Source organism: Numenius arquata, chromosome 4 (assembly GCF_964106895.1).
Source record: "Numenius arquata chromosome 4, bNumArq3.hap1.1, whole genome shotgun sequence".
NCBI classification, from domain to species: domain Eukaryota; kingdom Metazoa; phylum Chordata; class Aves; order Charadriiformes; family Scolopacidae; genus Numenius; species Numenius arquata.
Genome location: NC_133579.1, coordinates 70550737 through 70570612, shown reverse-complemented (window position 1 = coordinate 70570612; position 19876 = coordinate 70550737). Strand labels below are relative to the sequence as shown.

Genomic DNA, 19876 nt, shown 5'->3' with positions numbered 1-19876 from the left:
ACTGCCAGGCAAAGTCTACTTTTCAAATGTCTTTTGTAATGGGAAGTGGTAGTCCCTCTGCAGGTTAAGTTGTGACCTGCTCACTGCTGCACTCCCTATCTGTGGAATAATTCCTAAAATATAATTTTTATTAGAAATATATATAGCATTGTTCACACATTAAGGAAAGGTATAAAATCGAAACGTTTCCAGAGTGGAACACAGCAGCAGCTGGCATGCAAGGAATCCGCTACATCTATGACTCCCTGAACAATATTGCTTGCAAAAGCAACACGGAGGATGGAGTGGAGTGAAGATTCCACGGCCAAGCTCTGTGATTACACAGCAGAATGGGAACAAAGTGATCCTATGGAAGTGATAAGCGGCATGCTTGCTACCCTGAGCCAACAGTCTGTCAAATTTTGATTAAATGCTGTCCTTTGTGCGAACTTTGCTCATTATAATGTCATTATAATACCAAAACACACCTCCAGCCCGAAGGCTACCCTCCTCCAAGGTGCGACCATTCCTCCTTGAGTCTGCGCCCTAAATTTTTCGTAAACTATACCTTTAAATGCGAGGCGAGAGAATTTTACACCAATCATAATAAAGGTATTTATGACTAAAGTCACTCAAACTCCACCTTGAAGGTAAAAAATAATATAAAAATAACCTGAGAAAGGGGGGATGCTAGGGAAGACACCATCGTAAACAAGTCAGGGAGGACCCCATCACGGACTGCCTCTGACTCCCGGGACCAGTCGAGGGGCTGAGCCTTTCTTCCCCTCCATAGGGACGCCTGTGGGTAAAACTTAGACTATACCGAGTGCTTCCTCGGGGAACTGAGAAATCTCTCTAGAGGGTTACCTGTGACATTTATAGCCAGGCTGTATTGTTTGTAACTTTGTCGCGCGCTTTGTACCATTAACATTTTTTCTTTTACTTGCACGTGCTTTGCAGACTGTACTTATCACCGGCAAACCAAAAGAACCTTTATATCTGTTGCTTAAATAAACTGCACTGTTTAAGTAGCTAGCCGTTTCAGTTTCTCACTGAACACGACCAGACACTGAAGTGCGGCCGTGCTAGTTCGTGAGCACGACTAGACTGAAGGTGCAGTCCACTGTCAGTGTATCCAGAATCGTGATAGTTTAATATATTAAACGCGACTGGACTGATAGTGGTGAATTGGGCATCACTCAGAATTTAAACCCAGCCGCCCCTAGCCTCCCACCTTGGTGAGGAGTGTTAGAACGCAAGGGGGTTTATTTTCTGCCAAAACTATCTTGCCTCTTCACGCAACACTATCTTAATCTCTCTTCCTCTCAGCATCATTGCCAAGAGTGTTGTTTCCTCAGTTGGTGTCCATCTGGAGAAGAAAAGTGTCCTTTTTGAGCGTAGGCCCACGACCTGAAGCTGAACATTTGTGCCTAAGGATTTAGTTCGTTCATGAACAAAAGGAGAGGATTGCTGTGTTTGTTGCTCTGCATGTCTTTGTTGCTTATGTCGTTATCACTTATTGCTAGTGGTGCTCACAAAACAATTAGACCCAGTTTTGGATCCAGTGACTCAGAATTGAAGCTTCTCCTGCTGCTTAGGACAGTTGTTGTACAGGAGTTCCTGTGCTCTTGTACTGTAAGAAAATGCTGCTGTGGACTTTCTGTTATTCTGTCTCTAAGGGTTGTCCATCAGGAGTAGAATAGAGAGGTATGGTTTTGGTTTTTTTAAATGATTCTAGAAAGTAACCAGAGTGAGAAGGGCAGTGTCATGATTTGAGCAGAGCTGGCCACTGAAATGCACTTGCCCTTTTGTGTTCTTGCTTTTTGGCCAGGGAACTGTGTATATTGCAGCAATGAAGTGAACTGTTTTGTTCTTGTGTTTCAGCCTTCTGGGAGTTTGGCACCTTTGCAACCCACAAAGAGGCAGGTTTCAGCAGAAGACACTCCCCAGCCCGTACACAGTGTGTTTTCATGGAGATTTACGTGAATTCTCCCCTTAGTTGCTTATAATCAAAACCGTCCTTCTGACTGAAAGCACACTGTGATTCTAAGGTGCTGAGACATGTCTCGCTAATTCTGCAGGTGCGTCACTGGTCGCCTTCTTCAAAGGTCTGGCAGAAATGTCTGTCTGTGGGGCCAGACCACTTTTGGGGAGTGGAGAAGATATCTCTGCCTGTGCAAGAGCAACATTCCTGGCACAAAGGTGTGTGGACAATGCTCAAGTACCACTCCTGCTGTGGGTTATAACACCTCCTTTTCTTTCTATCTAAACTCTATTATCGTTTCTTAGGTTGTGAAATTCTGAGTGATGAGTCCTGTCAAATGGTGTGTGTCTTGGTTTCGGCCAAATTTACCAAAACCAGACCGACAGTTGGCCCTTCCCCTCCCCTCTCCCCCCTCTCCCCCCTCCAAAAGAGAGAGAGAGGAGAGAAAGAGATAAGGAGATTCAGAAGTTTAGAATGAACTAAACTACTTTAATGAAGAATTAATATTAAAATAAAAATAAAGAAGAAAATAATGAAATAGAGACAATATATACAAAACCATATCAAGCTCCCAGGATGACAGTCACGTCATCGGCAGGCACTGGGGAAGTCCCAGACTGGACTCGGTGACGGATGGGAACTGGATTCCAGCTCTGGAGTCAGGAACACACAGGTTGGGATCAAAGGCAGATGAACAGACAGAGTCCTCTCTGGACGTCGGCCATCGCAGGAAGGGGGGCTGACCCTTTGATCCCTCAGCTTTTATACTGAGCATGGGGCAGATGGGATGGAATACCCCAGTTGGTCAGGTTTGGGTCACCTGTCCACTCCTCCCCACCGATGTGACCCCTCTATGTTTTTTCCGTTTCCGACCCTCTAAGGGGGCAAATAACGAAATGGGCTGCCCTTGGTTGTTACAGCAATAAGTATAAGCAAGGGCCTCCCTGCTCACCATCCCTTGGCATGGAGCACAAACATTGGTCTGATCATTCTGAGAACGAGCAGTTTTCTCCACAATGTGCCGTTCATTTCAGAGAGTGAGAGGAGGCCGAGCTAGGATGTAAAATTACAGAACAGAAAATTGGTTCGGTTTTACTTCAAACCGGGACAGTGTGTTACTGGGAAAGGGGAGGGTGTGGACAACTTGCTCAGCCAGTACCACTAAATTCAGTTCAAACTCCAAGTGCCTCTTCTCCCTTCCCTAGGTTCGGAGTCAATTTATACTCATTGGAGGTGAAGATACGGAATACTGTTTGGATTCCGGTTGCCCGTCCTTTCTCTTTTATTATGGACAATGAATGCTTCTTAGGAGTGAAAGCTTTCCAAAGGCAAGTTTTACCAGTTTCTTCCTTGCATACATGGGTAGCTGAAGTTCTTGAAGCTCCCCCACGTGTCATGCTGATTGCTTTTTATGGACACTCTTTTTATCCTTTTTTTCTTTCCTTTTCTGGGTCTTACATTCTAGAGCTGTGAGCATGGATCTAGTCCCCAAAGTTTATACTAGTGTTTTCCTCTTGACGTGTTTCCCTTTTGCCTTTTGTGCTTCTTTTGTGCTTCATGAATGCTAGTGTGATTTTGTTGGAATCATGTCAACTGAAAGCTAAGCCTTCTTGCTGGAGTCCCACCACACAGCTAAGTACATACAGAGAATTATCAGGGAATTTTTATTTTTTTTATTGCTATTTCAAGGAGAGCAAGTTATTAAAGCACTTTGGAAATAGACCTGAAGTAAAAATGTTAAATATGTTAACTTTCTCTTAAACTACTACTTACAGCAAAATGTTGCTCAGCTCAGAATACTGAGCTTGAGTTTTGGTTTTTTATGATCCCTGGGGATAAAGACAAATGACTTCCACATACCAGACAGATACACTTACGAAAACCTCAAAGGAGTTTTTCACCCAGGCCATGATTCTGCTGTCGGATGTGCACATGAAACCTTACTGAAGTGGCAGGATCTTTCGAGCAGGTGGTTCTCAGGGAGTGTCAGGTGGAGGAGCTCTGTTGCTTAGTGATGAAAGTGCGCCCCACGATTCAAGGAGAACCATTGGTATTTTCGTCAAATACCAAGTGGGTAAAATTGCAATCGTAACACTGTAGGGAGTGAGCAAAGAATGAAACTGCACGGAGAAAAAGGGCTCTGTGAAATGTATGGGCACTAATGTCAGCTCTGGTGTGAAATGCAAAGTGCTGTTTCCCCCCACCCCGCCATAAGAAGTGGGGTTCTGCAGGACAGGATGTTTGACAGGACAGGATGTTTGACATGCTGCTGTGTGTGGTGTGAATAGCAGAATACTAACCCCACTTAGTTTATCTTCATCCCCCCCCCAACTCCCAAAGCTGGGGTTATTACCAGACATGGATGCTGTTAATGGTCGGTATTTCCCTTGAAATGACCTCAGAAAATGGGATCTTTAGGATGTTCAGACTTTTTTATTTGCCTTTATATGGTGGCACTGTACCACATTTTATTAGTCTGCAGGAGGGATGTGGTCTTTTCTCGCTGCTGCTGGCCCTTGATTCAAAGACAAATCCATTTTCTTTCTGCCTTGAACATTATCACAATTTGGAATTACAGATCTTGCAGGAAAAATTATGTTCTGACTCTTAGGCAACCCTGGTAACTCAAAGCATCATTTGGCCTGCAGTGTGTCCTATTTTTCTTAAAACTTCTGTATGAGCTAATCTGAGACATCTCTGGCAAAGCTGATTTCAATCCGAGTCACAGAGAGGGTGATCAGTATTTTACAGTCCACTTGCTGTGTGGTGTCTAGTTTAAAAATTATTGAATGTGTATACCACTGTTGAGGAACACAAGGGACCATGGAAAGTTCTACTCCTGCTCCTGGGAACATAAATATTTTGTCAGCGTTAATTTCAAGAATCTCATTTCACAGCACCTCCAGTATCAAAAGCGGTGGGATTTTCCAGAGCCCCAGGTGTTGGCCAACTCTGCTGTTACAAAAATCAATGGATATCTTTAGAAAGTCCTGTGTTGCTTTTGAAAGTCTCTTTGCAGTTGAAGAATTAATTTCTTTCTGGTAACCTGAATGCTTATACAGAATTCCAGGAAGAAATACTTTAGACCTAATTACTGCTGCTGACCTTCTAGTTGATTGTCTGCTTTTCCGAAATTATTCAGCATATATAGATCAACTGATAATAGGCAACTTGCTTCATTTCAACTGCATGAATTCTGAGTTTTCACACGCATAATTCAGGGTAGTTTTGAGCTGGAAGTGTTTAATGACATTTTGGTGCCTGTTTCTTCTGCAAAAAGGACTGATTTTTCCATGTTGTGAATTCTTGGTTGTGGGAGAGGTGGATAGCTCCTGGAAGACGCTCCTGTCAGCTTGACTACATGATCAGAGTAGATTTTCCTTCCAGGCAGAATTTGTTTATTCTTTAGTGATGTTGGCTGCTTTATGTTCCAGTCTTCTGTTTCCTATTAATTAGAATTCATTGTGCCATTTAAGTGAGGTGGAAATTTGAAGTGAAATTCTGCACGATGACTTGTCGTTTACTCTCTGATTGTTTGCCTATTTGCCGTCTGAAGCAGCAACAGTAATTTGAGCCTTCTCTTTTATTAGGTGTTATTTACAGTAGCACTTTATGTGTAGAATTGTCTTTCTCTAGCTCTGTGCTGATAATTACCTACTGACCCTTGATCTGCTTTGACACTCCCTGTCTGGAAATGATAAATGGGACTTGATGCAAAAAAGAATCACGTCCGAGGAGCATAAATGGGTGTACTATATATGCCAAGGTGATGTAAGAAGTTTTAAAATAAGCTTCATGCAACATAGGATTTATGTGCCAAAAGCAGCCCATTATTTGCTTTCTAATAGCAGACAGTTTGACCTGATGAGGGCTTTCTGTTTTTATTGGGCTTTTTGAATTCCCGGGGGTAGTACTTTAAAAAGAGCCCAGTGTGCTAGAGAGGACGAATCCTGCCATGGTCTTTCTTGTGGGAAGGGAAGCGACTGGTGGGATTCTATGTGAGGCACAGTGCTGAGCAGCCAGTTGAATTTCCTATTTATTTCAACTTGGGGATAGTGATGTGATCCTATCCATAGATAGATAGATAGATAGATGCAGGTTACTCATTTGTGATTTATCTTTATATAGAAAAGTTCACTAAGTCCATTTAGTTCATAGCTGCAGGATTTCATCTATCATAGCAGATTCTCAGGGTGGGAAAGATGGATTAAATTCATCGTGGTCCGTGCCCACGGGTAGCATGTCCACCTCAAAGAGTCTTGCTGGACAGCATTTGATGAAGCTGGCTCAGGTTTCATCATTAGTATGTTATCCTGAAAAACACTTACTGAACACTGTTAGTATTATATATCAATTAACACCATATAGCTCCGAATTAAGTATTCTCACCCAGGGTCAAATTTCCTTGAGGTACACATTGAATTTCTTCACTCTTCAGCATCACCCACCAAGGACATCCAGGTCCTTGAGCAAAAACAGTCCCACGAATGGGTTTGCCTTTGCCTGAGGCAGGAAAAACCCAGTTTACCCTAACATAGTCCTTTCATGCACCACAGGGACTTTATCCCCTTCTACTGTGTGTAAAAGGTCTGATTGGGCTGACATTATCAACTGCATAGCTCCAGCTTGATAAAAATCAGAAAGACAGGGAACACAAGGCAGGATTAAATCAATATTTGGCTGCACTTGCAAAGTATAAGGTAACTTCATATGCTTAATTAGTTATAGCATTAGTCCGTCTTCTCTAATAGCAGAATGCCGAGTCCCACACACATGGCAAAAGGAAGAAAGAGCAGGCCCAAGCCATAATCAGCACTGCTGGGGCAGAAGAGATGCAGGAATCCTCCTGAGAGATGGCACACATCCTTGTTGCAGTGCACCAAAATGCTACAGCTTGGCCTGTATTTAAAACCAACAATAACAACCATAATTAGAAAGAAACTCAAGAGACAAAGGTAGGATATGTGAGAGCTAGGGACAGGACTTCCACCTGTCACCACAGCAAAGGTAATTGCACACAGCTGCTCTCAAGTTCTTCAGAACTTGGAACAGGTTGGCTCTAAATTTGGAAATTGTGTGATTTAAAAGAGAAAAAATATCTGATTCCATTACAAAAGGGAACAAATCCCTCCGTGCCCAAAGTATGACTTTTTCTCCTAACAAGTTCTGAGGTATATATAGTTTTGTGCCAGTAAAATACTGTTGTCTTATACTGCACTGTTTTATTGCAGTTCAGCTTTTTGGATTCAATACTATTCAAAATACTGATAAACCTGTTAAGTATTTTAGTTAATACTATAGAATCAGTATATATAGTTCACGCAATGAAATTTTAACATGCAACTGTAAACAATAAAACTTTTGCTTTAATCCTATCCAAATGCCCTTTAGAAGATCACAAAACTTTGAAAATGTCTGCCTGCTTCTGCAGAGCAGTTGGCTTGCCAGGAACAGGATCCAAATCCTTTTTGCACACGGATCCACGTGCTCCAGCCCTTTGGCAGTCATTCGCAGCCATTCTGCATGAAGTGATCCACACGCACCACTGCTGTAATGCAATGCCCTCCGTTCTCCAAGGTCAATGGGAATGTTTGAAATAGACATAGTGCCGATCCTCACCGGGCACTGAAACCCAAACTATGGTCTCTACATCCTCATCCTGGCCCAGAGAGTCATAGATAGACAGCATATATATGTAAGACTGAAAATGGAAGACAGGCAGGAGTCTGCAGGAAGAAGGAGGAGGAAATGAAACAGAGGAGTGGACCAGGACTGGTTTTAGGCAAGGAGAAAGCAGAGATAGCTGCATAGGCAGCAGTCTTCTCAAAGACATCTAAATATTCTAAAATAAGAGCTGAATAAAGAGTGATTAACAAGCTGTCTATTTTGTGTGTACTGAAACAAGCAGGGACCTGCTGCTGTAGCACAACATGCTTCTAAAACGGCCAACCTTCACCTCCAGGTACACCCTCTTAGCTGGCCCTGCTGACTGGGTGGAAGAATCACTACACATGGGTTTGCAGCTGCTGTACATGGCACATCCTCTCCAACCAACAGTAAGTGCCACTCCTCATCCCAAAGGAGCAGATCCTTGGCCTAGCAAAATTCAAACCACTTATGTCTGGCTGGGAAGTCATGGGTCAAATCTAGGATGGGAAGAATGTCAAAGTCAGAATGTCAAAAGGAGGGAAAAGGTAAAGAGCAGAGGCACGGACAAGGGAGTGTACAGAACTCTGTCCAAATATAAGCAAGACCATACGGAACCCAGTTCTGGCATTTTCTACATCACAGCTGCTTAGCTCAGCAACTTAAGTTACTTTTTTTTATTTTTTCAGCACTCTGTAAACATAAACTGGTCACCTCCACTCACTTTCAATTTTACCGTCATATGATTAATCAATAAAACATGTTAGAAGGAAGAACATATGCTAAGAAGACATCAAAAAATCGTTTAAATACATGCAGTGGAACCTGTAAGCTCTGCTCAGAACACAATCCACTAATTTCTTTTCTCCTGTAAACTAGGTAAGTAGCTGCTTTCATATTATTGTGGATAAACAGAAAGCTTCACAAACCAGCACTGCCTAAATGAAGAAAGTTTCTTCCTTACCCTCAGATGATGAGATCCAGCATTATTTCAAGTAAGCTGCCTTTGTTATCCTAATAATTATCTTTAATATTAAAATGATGCCTCAATTCCTGCTACAACATTCACTTTCAGTGCTGTTTAATCAAGTTTTCATGAACTGTTAAAGTGTATTTAATGGCACAGTGCTGGGCATTAACCTAAGCATCTTTTTTTTTTTTTTTTTTTTTTTTTTTTTGGATCACCTAGAAGCTAACGAAGTCTCTAGTTCTACATCACAACAGTTTGGGCTCTGGTAGAGTCGACAGAGGCTGTCAGAGGAGATCTCGGAGTGGCTTACAATAGGTAAGATTTACTAGTACCTTTCTCTTTGGCCTGCCTGCAGTATTACAGGTGGGAAGCTGAGTAGACCATGACACTTGCCTACTAATCAGGGATTCCTTCCCCATTATAGTACTCTCCCCAGACTTATTTTGTAGCCCTACTGCTGCATCCTGACACCCCACTGGCCCCTTTACCCACGTTCCAGCACACTGTGTGTGGGGCAGGGGGGCTGGGATTCTCTTTACTCTGCCACTCAAATACATTTCTCGCACTGCAGCTTGCAAAATAAATGTGATTCTTCCAGGCACTGGTTGTAATTCTGTAGCAGAACAATACACGGCCTTGGCAGAAGAGGGCAGAACATATTGTTATTCAGCAACCCGCCTCGTCCCTTCTCCACATTTCTGAAATTGGCATTGGATTAATTTTTTCTACATGTGTTTTCGACATAGATTCATAGATTCATAGATTGGTCCAGGCCGGAAGGGACCTCCAAAGGTCATCTAGTCCGACCTCCCCGCAGTCAGCAGGGACACCCCCAACTAGACCAGGTTGCCCAGGGCCTCATCAAGCTTCACCTTGAATATCTCAAGGGAAGGGGCCTCAACCACCTCCCTGGGCAACCTGTTCCAGTGTTCCACCACCCTCATGGTAAAGAACTTATTCCTAATATCCAATCTAAATCTCCCCTTCTCCAACTTAAAACCATTGCCCCTCGTCCTGTCACTGCAGGCCTTTGTAAACAGACCCTCCCCAGCCTTCCTGTAGGCCCCCCTCAGGTACTGGAGGCTGCTATGAGGTCTCCCCGGAACCTCCTTTTCTCCAAGCTGAACAACCCCAGCTCCCTCAGTCTGTCCTCATTGGAGAGGTGCTCCGGCCCCCTGATCATTTTGGTGGCCCTCCTCTGGACCCGCTCCATCAGGTCCATGTCCTTTCTATATTGAGGGCTCCAGACCTGCACACAGTACTCCAGGTGAGGTCTCACCAGAGCAGAGTAAAGTGGCAGAATCACCTCTCTGGATCTGCTGGCAACACTTCTTTTGATGCAGCCCAGGATGTGATTGGCCTTCTGGGCTGTGAGAGCACATTGCCTGCTCATGTCCAGCTTCTCGTCCATCAGGACCCCCAAGTCCCTTTCCTCAGGGCTGCTTTCTAATACCTCATCCCCCAGTCTGTATTTATACTGAGGATTGTTTCTTCCCAGGTGCAGAATCCTGCACTTGCTTTTGTTGAACCTCATGAGGTTCAACTGGGCCCACCTCTCCAGCCTGTCCAGGTCCCTCTGAATGACATCCCATCCCTCTGGTGTATCGACAACACCACACAGCTTGGTGTCATCTGCAAACTTGCTGATGGTGCTCTCAATCCCTCTGTCTATGTCTTTGATAAAAATGTTAAACAGTACTGGTCCCAGCACGGACATGTAGTCTTTTTTTTTTTTTCATTATTACCACTGTCCTAGACTTCCTTTAAAGCAGCTGAAAGCAGCAGGGTACATTCTACCAGCCAAGAAACTGATTCAACAAAGTGAGCAGCATGAGGCCCTTACCTGTGACACGGTGAGCGTGGCTGTGCGGCACCGCCTTCGTACAGTACACTTTGCAAGAGCTTGGGCAGAGTCCTCGTAGGCTGCTTTATATTACTGGGGGAAGAAATCCCCTGCTGTCAGCCGGTCGTTTGGTTTGCTGGCCTCCTCAGTACGGAACTTGACTCCTCACCAGCACAATGTATTAGACAAACACTGTAATTCCCCATGCAAAAAAAAAAAAAAAAAGGTTTATTGTGCTTGCCTCTGCAGAAGAAAAGAGAGGCAGAGGGACATGGAGGGTATCATACATCCCCCACTATAGGGAATGTACTGTGTAAAACAGACCGGTGAATTCAGAAGGCCAAGGGCAAAAAACTGGTTTAGGGAGCCATAGGTGAGGATAGGCGCACGATCTTTGGGACATCCTGCTGGACGTGGAAAAGGACTTTCCCGTCTTATTCTGTAGGAGTACGAGCCTCTCTGCCAAATCCAGAGGAAACTGCATAAAAAATCAACAAAGCTTGAAGACCTATTGATTTAGTGAGAAACAAAGTGCTTTTGTGTACAATAATAAGCTACTAAGGGTCTTCCCCTCTTTTGAGAGTAAGTAGTGCTTATGTAAGGTGTATGCAGTAGATATAACATAGTTAAAACACCTCAGATGATCAGATGTTATCCAAACAGAAGTAAACTCAGCCGAGAAATTAAAGCATACTCAAGACTGATTGACAAAGGCGCATTTCTAGAAAGGACTAACTTAATTTCTGATTTGACAGAGCATCTCATCACCACTATGTTACACCTTTAACTCGTTTTGTTAAGAGAACTAGTGAACTTTTCTAAAGTTTCTTTGAAGGAATTGATCAAGTAAGCTCCCAGTTCATTCTTCGTCTCCTGAACAGCTGCGTCATAACTGCCGAAGAGGGGAGTTGAAGTCTTCACATCCTCTCTATTTGCTTGGAGTAAAATGAGGTTAAGCTCCTCTGCTACACTTTCATATTTTTGGTGATCAAACCTGCAGAGACTGGCATCATCAATCGGGTAGGTGATACCGATAGGGTAGCAGTCCTTTGGAACTGGGAACTCCACATTTTTCAGCATTGGCAACTCACAGAGAAATGTGAAAAGGTGTTTAAGCGCTTGGGATGACAGCGGGTTTCCAAGAAACCTGAACTCCTGTAGTTTCTGACAAGGGCTTAAACTTACAATCAACATGTTGACATGAGTGTCTTGGATGTTACAGTCCTCCAAGGTAAGACTCCTGAGCACTGAAGAGGAATGGCTGAGAAGCTTAAAGAATATTGATGGGTAAAGGTCAGGTATATTGTGACCACTCAGGTCCAGGGCTTCTAAGTGATTGGCATGGAAGCTGTTGGCTAAATAGGCCATATCAGCATGGTTCAATGAGCAGTTAGAAACATCCAGCATCTTCAGTGGAGTCTTTAGTGGGCTGCAGAATTAAAGAGTAAAAAAAATTATGGCATAAAACATTGAAAAGCTACATTTACAACATTTCATACAACTATCCACATTCTGAATGCAGCCATCTGCCACATTCATTATTTTTTCTAACCTCTTCTGAGAAATAGAAGCATGGGCCAACAATGACAAGTATATTTTCCTCCTGAAATCAGTTCCATGAATTAGCTCCTACTTTACATGTCTCCAACTGTGTTGTTTTAATGGTGATTAATTTGGTAACATTCTAAGTGTCTATTTTGTAACCAGTTATATGTTGTCAGGTGCCTATTATTTCCTGAATTAACAGCAGATCATTACTACCACAAAAGCATTGGTGGCTGTTTCTTGTAGAAAGCTGTTATTTATAGAATTTCCATTGAGGAAGGATTCATTCCAAAATGAAAGCCAATCAGTATTCTAACAAGACATCTGCTTTTGATTCTAGTTTTGTTTCTACTATTTTTTTAAATGCCCAAGAGGTTTACATGTCGTATTGTTCTGGAGTTGCAAAGAGACTTTCTGATGAAGAAGAAGGATAGAAGAAGTGTACCTGAGATTATGTGCAAATATTCTAGTTGAGTATAAAATGGTTCTGGCAGATGAAAATCAAGAGATCCCTCTCACACATACTAAATCTTAGTGAGACTTCTGTGTTCTGAGACAGACCTCATCTGGATCAAGGTTAGAAACTTGTAATTTATTTCTATCATTTTAAGCAGCGTGCCATTCACACTTTTAAATGAAATTACTTCTTTGTACAGGAGGAATTTTAGATCAAGGTGATTTGTCTTGATTAAACTTTTGTCTGCTGCCTTTCTTTTCTTTAGATGTTCTGAAAAGCATACAGTTAACTTATTTTCTGTTCAAATATGAACACTGTTCACTGGCAGCTTGTTATCTTTGGGAGAATTGCCAATTTTTCCCAGGCATTCATCATGAATATTCATATGCTTAATTTGCAGTACAGAAAAGCATCGCATCTCTCTTGCCTTGAGATTGACAGACACAACAAACAACTGAAATCAAAGTCTCAAATCAAAGTTTACTATCACCCCGGCCACCTAAAAATACAGTATCTGTAGTATCTTAGTATATTTACCGCCTGTTTTTTAAAGGACAAAAATTCACTAGAGGCCCTGAAAAATACTTGGAATATGACTCAGGTCTTGCACCAAAGGCCAGCCTAAGATGATTGAGATACAAGCTCTACAAGATCAAGATGTGGCAAATCAAAAATGCCAGGGTGTACCCCTCTCTGATGTGGTAGCCAAAAGTATGTTCTCTTCATACTCATCAGATGGGCTCTGGAAGACTAATAACAACAGTCAGTTCTTCTAAAGGTATTAGATATTGCCTTCCAGTTCTCCCCAACAAATATTCTTTCCTAGCTTTCTGCTGCCCCTACTCACACATACCCTGAGATATACTCACTTCCCTTGTTCTCAGAGATTCTCAGCTTGCTGATGGCACAAAGGGCCGTTCTTTACAGTTTGACTGAAAGCAGGATGACCGAATTACCTGAGCAGTTTCTGTATTCTTCCCGTGAGTATAGAAAATGACATACTCAGCTCGGTCAGTTGCGTCATTTCACCCATCTTTTCTCCAATGTTAGTAAGCATCTGTTCATCTGTAGCTGTGAACCTCCGCACATTAAATGTTCGTGCTGGCAAGGTCAAGGACATCAATAGAGGGAAGTGGATACTGTTGAAGAGCATTTCCAAGTGTTCCATTTCCAGGCGAACATTGTGAACTACTTCCAGTTTGCGCAACAAAGAGGGATCAATGAGCTTTATGATACAGAAGAATTTCTGCAAAGCCAGGTTGTCAGATCTGAATGCCACACAGCAGATCTTCAGCGGACAATAGCATTTCTTCAACAGGGCCTGCATTACCAGCTCATAGTTCCGCTCTGTAACAAACAAGTCAATTCGCACATCAATACTGATTTCAAAAATACCAGGATCGCGCTGTCTTTGTTGGAGGTAAACCAGCAGTTCTAAACAAAGCTTAGAGAGCAGCTGTGTCCTAGCCCACCTGCCCATTGTCTTCTTGCACTCACAAACCTGAACTTCAACATCTTTTATACCCGTCAGGTCGACCACTTTCAACCTTTTCGCGTAGGGAGAAGAATCATTCAGCACATAGTCTCTCAGCCCCGTCAGACAGCTTTCCAAGCACACGGAGCATGTTCTATGGCTCAGGTCTTCCTGGTAGTCCACAGTAGTTCCCAAAAGTTTTCCCACGTTAAAGTCAACAAATGGCCAGTTCTCTACCAAGTCGTGAATCACTTCCCCTTGCTCCAGCAAATAGCTGGCTTTAAAAAGAAGAGGAAAAAGATTATGGGCAACACTGCCGAGACTCTTCCTGGCAAACTCTGCGTTCGACACAAATGCTTCAGCACTAATGAATCGGAGCGACTTCATTGTTGCTCTGGACTCCTTGCCATCATGGAGAGTGACTTGTGTGTTTAACCGAAGATCCTAGCTGTTTATCACCTTCTATTTTTATCTGCAGCTGCTGTTGGCTACTAACAGAAGCCTTGCTGGGAAGGCAGCATGAACAGTCACATGCTAATCCTCTGCTTTCTATTTTGGAGCTATACTGTGATTCTGCAGTAATTAACTCTTGAGATCTTTAATCGGAGAGCATTTATTCATTTAAATCCTCATATTTATAACAAAGTTAACTTAGCTAAGTAAACACACACACACCCCCCCCATTATAAGTAGGGCGAGGTGCTGCACGGAACTGACAGTGGTCTGAGAAACACTGAACATTCATGTGAATTAAAAAAACAGCTTACAAGAAGGAGGTACATATAAGCTTTCCACCAGACTAACCTTATAAAAGGTGTTACAGGGGTCATTCAAGCTCAAAAAGCTTTCTAATATGGTTAAAGCGTGCAAGCCAGCTTTAGGAAATTTACCTATGCCTGAATTTAATTGGCTATTTTAAAACTAACATAGCAACAAGCAGAGTTTTCCTTCTTATTTTATTTTCCCTTGATCATTGTAGTACTGAAGAGAAAAAATGTGTTGGTTACTCATTTATGCCTGACAAACAACAGTCAAGAGACCTAATACATGAGAGGGTTTGTTCTGATGGAAAAAGGAAATCTATTTAAAACCAACCTTACTGCTTAGTGGGAATGATCTGACCACATTAATCCATAAAAAACACTCACAAAAATGTTTTTTTTTGGCACAGGAATTAATCGATACAACATTCTCTGTGCTTATGGAGCAGTTAGGAAAAGCATTTCTAAGCAGTCCCTTCCTCTTAACTCCAGTATTGACGTTCTCTTGTGTCACACAAGGATTGTAATTAGTGTCACAGAACAGCAATTTTCTTGATGAGGAAATTTCCCAATTTCCACGAAAGTGCTCCTTTGGCAAAACAGGAGAAGCAGAGATATAGCAACATGTCAGCTGTAAAGCAGAGGCACTTGAAGTTAAACGCGTTAACCCCAGTATGTATAAAAGTCAAAGCCAAGCACAGCACTAACACCACTTCAAACCCGCGAGACTGCTGTGAACTAACGCAGGCAACGTACCCCAAGCATAGGCTGGAATACCTCAGAGGCAGTGCTCTTGGTTTCCCAGCTGGCTGGCCAGTAAAATTAATATGGGTTGTTGTTGATGACAGGGATGAAGAAGGATAAAGTAAAGCAATTTCTGGGTATGGGCTGTGTAGAGGAATACTTCACCAGAGTACGTGGGCCTTGCATCCATGCTGGCTAGCATGTTAGCTTTGGTCTAATCCGTAATGAAGGGCTCTAGTCCCTCTTCTGCCATATATATGGAACAGATCTACATATGTTCCCAAGGAAAAACAAAAAGCAGCTGGGAATAGTAGTGCTATTCTACCTGCATATTGGACTAATAAAGAGAATCTGGTTTAACTGTGCTTTCCTATCTCTTTCTATCTCCTTACAAAATACTATTACTTTTAGTAACAGTAATATTTCCTTCTACTTTGCCTACTTCCTCGAATGAATTTGCAGACCTCAGCCCATCACATTTGTATACATGCAAATATATGCACGTATGCAGTGAATGCATTTCAGCTATTCTGAAATTCCAAAACTGTTTTTACCAGGATTATATTTCTTTATCTATCTGGATGTGTACACAGAGGTGCTGGTAGTGCACAGCTGTATCCAACTGTAGGTAGCTGTCAGATGTCAATTTTGATTGTAAATTCATGTCCTTGCAGGATCCAGAAGTCGTGTAATATTGCAGAATCATAGAATAGCTCAGTAGGAAGGGACCTCAAAAGATCATCCGGTCCAGCCTCTCGTGAGAAAGGGAGCCTAGATAAGAGCCTAATTTCCAATTGTAAGAACATACCACATTCCTAATATGTTAACACTGCTACAGCCACCTCAGCAACCTAACAGCTAATAATCAAATCTGTTAACTTTCCTCCAAGTATCAACCTCTTCTCTACTTACTCCAAATACAAGCAAAATTTAGTTTCAGCATTTATATGGGATTTCAAAACAAGCTCATTTCACACAAGGTAGCTAAGACATTTTATTTTCATTCCTGTGCAAAAATCCCTTAAAAATCCCTGCTTGCTCTCCAAATCCTAACTCCAATAAGAACATTTAACAGCATTCCTGAATGCTTTTATGTAATGAGAGGGTCAACTACTTCTTTATATTCTCTGCTTTGGACCACTGAAAAAGCAATGAGTACCCCTGATTTTTTGTTTGTTTGTTTGTTCAGGCCATATTTATAAGAGCTGTAATTTGTATGGCATTGTCCTGTGACTTTTACAAAAATAGGCATAACCTGACATCATACACTTCATTTATCCTCACAGAATCTTGCCAACATCAGGGGATCAAACACGATGGGGATCTTCCTGGCACTGCTCCCCTGAGGCAACAGGGATTTTTATTATACGTTAAATAGGCCTGCACCTTGCTTTGTAATTAAGGTATAAGAGAATTAAGCTTAAAGAGCTAATTGCTCTGACTGACTAGCACTCATTTAGTACCATGCAACCTTGGAGCTCCAGTTTGCGTCAGCATTACAGTATATTGTTAAAATTAGCGGTGCTTCTAACACTGAACTTGCAGTGATTTTAGCGCCTGGTTAACCAAGAATCCCTTTGTAACTAAACGATACGCAGCCTCTGCCTCTCCTGGGCACGTATCCCATTGGACAGTATTCCATTTTGCTCTCTTTGGTAACTGTACGTGTATTAGTGTTCAAGATAGATAGTCTTTATTTGCATACAAATGTTCTTTGAACGTCACATGTAGCTCTGCAGACAGCAATGCCCTGTCTCAAATTCTGGTTTCTAGGAGGAGCTGGTGTAACAGAGAAGAAGCCCTGTGGTGATGTCTTTCTGATGACAACCTGTAACAGGTGTTCAGAAGGGACTGTCCATTTGATACTCAGGGCTTTTAGCAGAACTGATGTTCTGACTGTTTGTACTCTCCTATGTGTTCATGTCTTTTGCACCTGCACGCTCTTTCATAAAGCCTTCAGAGCTGAAAAGTCTGTCTAAAACAACAGACTACGTTGCTACCAAACAATTTCGTTTCAGGCAAAAGATAAAGCTATCTCAAAAGTTCTGCTGAATTACAATCGGTGTTGATATGATTTATTCCTGTAATGCCATTGCAACTGCTTAAACCAAACTTGTGAGGCCAGACTGCCATCCTCACACTGGGCTTGGACTTCAGCCATGAGAAGTCTTACTGGAAGATGTGTATCACCGTTCCCAGAAAAAAAAAAGAAGAACAGCATGGTGGAACAGGGCCAATAAAATGGCTTAAACATAAATGTTGGCTCTCATGTCATGAACTACACCATGAGTTAATGTGGAATACAATCTGTTTTGTTACTCAAGCAAGTCACTCAGCAAAATCCTAACTGAAGGCAGAAATTTAAATCAGTGAATTTCACTGAATTTCACTGAATTTTTAGAGTTGGAAGGGACCATAAAGATCATCTAGTCCAACTCCCCTGCTGAAGCAGGATTGCCCAGAGCATGTCGGAGCATGTTACTCAGGACTGCATCCAGGCAGGTCTTGAAAATCTCCAAACAAGGGGACTCCACACCCTCCCTGGGCAGCCTCTTCCAGTGCTCTGGCACCCTCACTGTGAAGTTTCTTCTCATATTTGAGTGGAACCTCCTATGTTCCAGCTTGTGCCCGTTGCCCCTCGTCCTCTCACTGGCAACCACTGAAAAGAGTCTGGCTCCCTCCTCCTTCAACCCACCCTTCAGATACTTATAAGCCTTGATAAGGTCTCCCCTCAGCTTTCTCTTCTCCAGGCTAAAGAGTCTCAGCTCTCTCAGCCTTTCTTCATAAGGGAGATGCTCCAATCCTTGAATCATCCTCGTTGCCCTTCACTGGACTCTTTCCAGTAGTTCCCTATCCCTCTTGAATTGGGGAGCCCAGAACTGGACACAGTATTCCAGTTGTGGCCTCACCAGTGAATTTCTCTAAGTAAATTCAATTGAAAAAAAACAAAACATTTGACAGCTGTGTATCTTGGACTAATATTTCTAGTTTCTCTGACACTGATTCTAAAAGATGGATTTTTAAATGCGTCAATTACAGAAGTGTAAAATAACACTGTGTGGGGTAAGATGCTAAAAGCCAAAGCATACCGTGCTTATACCCAGTCATGTCAACACTGCAACGCAAAGCAAAACATGGCAATTTTGCCACACAAAGGAAATTGAAATACTGCAGGCAAACAGCTGATAGTTTAATTTAGTTACCCATCTCATTCAGAGTACTTTGACGTCCCCAGGATCTGGATCTTCAAGAGACCTCAGCATTGGTTCAATATTGCCATTTTTCTAAGATGAAAAAATAAAAATTGCCTGGCTTTTTGCCAGTAACAGTATTTACAGGTGCAACATACTGCCTGTTGTCCTTTGCTCTGTGATTCTTCTCAGGGAGGAGATGTGCACCGCAAGGAATATTTGGAATATATTGGAATAGCACTTGAAACACCTTCATTCAAAAATGCCTCAACAACTCAGAATGGGCAGAAATACTAAAACCCCTCACACTTTCACCTGAAGTGCACTGAGATGACTCCAAACTCTCTGTGACTTATGAACAGGAATAAAAGCACACAAAAAGTAAAATGCACTGTACACCAGCACGAGCTCCAACGACACAGCAGAAGAAAGCAAACACCTGGTTTCCAAAATCTTAAGACCATTTTCATCCCAAACTGAACATAAACCTCCAAAGCCAATATGACTGAATGCCATAAAAGACAGTGCCTCTGGATTTGCAATATCTACCTGTCTACAGCACGGTACACTGAGGAAATGCTGTCATTGCAACACCTGTGTCCAAAGAACAGCAGTGACGCTGGCGAAGGGTCTAGAGAACAAGTTCTATCAGGAGCGGCTGAGGGAACCTGGTGAATTGGCACATAAGGAAGTAACATTATCATAACTTATTATGCGTTATCATAACTTAGAGGGATCTACCTGATTTGTCCTGTAGCTAAAAATTTTCACAGCATAGAAGGAAGAAAAGAAAGAGGTACTAACATTTGCAACACAATATCTCTTTCCATGTATTTACTTCTTTAATTTCAGTTTCAAACTTATTGTTGTTTTCTCACTGAAATTTTGTCTCTTTTTGTGAGCAGATACTTTTAAAGTTAGCTGCCAGCAGAACACAAAGAGAAATGGAAAAATAAAACAGAAACTGCATTATTTTTAGATGTTGCTGCGCTGACGTAAGTGAATCTTCTTGTACCTTTCTTCGCCCTTCCTTCTGCTCCTTCAATTTACATTTTATGTTATACCCTTCAGAAGGAAACAACGTACAGAAAATTCTCAAAGGAAGATGGTATATCTGCAAGATTCCATTCTTGAACTTGTGGCACTTCACAGACATGTTTCAGTGGGGTCTGGTCAAAAAAAGGTTAAAATTAAGAATAAATCTTACTTACCTTCAAAGTAACCTGGAGGAATCTAAAAAATATTTTTCAGCATTAATTTTATGGTCATTTTTACTGTACAT

The 19876-nt window shown here is 42.1% G+C and overlaps 1 protein-coding gene across 2 annotated transcripts; it reads right to left on the bottom strand.

Annotated features, from left to right (window-relative positions):
• Positions 1–4379: 4379 nt before the first annotated feature.
• LRRC14B (leucine rich repeat containing 14B) lies at positions 4380–14285 on the bottom strand. Of its 2 annotated transcripts, none has more exons than XR_012463242.1 (2): positions 10423–10859; positions 4380–6862 (listed from the first exon to the last, which is right to left on the bottom strand). XR_012463242.1 is itself a non-coding variant. In XM_074146356.1 (2 exons), exons 1-2 carry the CDS (start codon positions 14283–14285, stop codon positions 11206–11208), a joined length of 1551 nt encoding a protein of 516 aa, XP_074002457.1. In that variant the 3' UTR covers positions 10316–11205. The 2 variants fall into 2 exon arrangements, 1 of the variants encoding a protein (XP_074002457.1); XM_074146356.1 differs by lacking the exon at positions 4380–6862 and adding an exon at positions 13381–14285 and having other exon boundaries at positions 10316–11851.
• Between the last annotated feature and the right edge of the window lie 5591 nt (positions 14286–19876).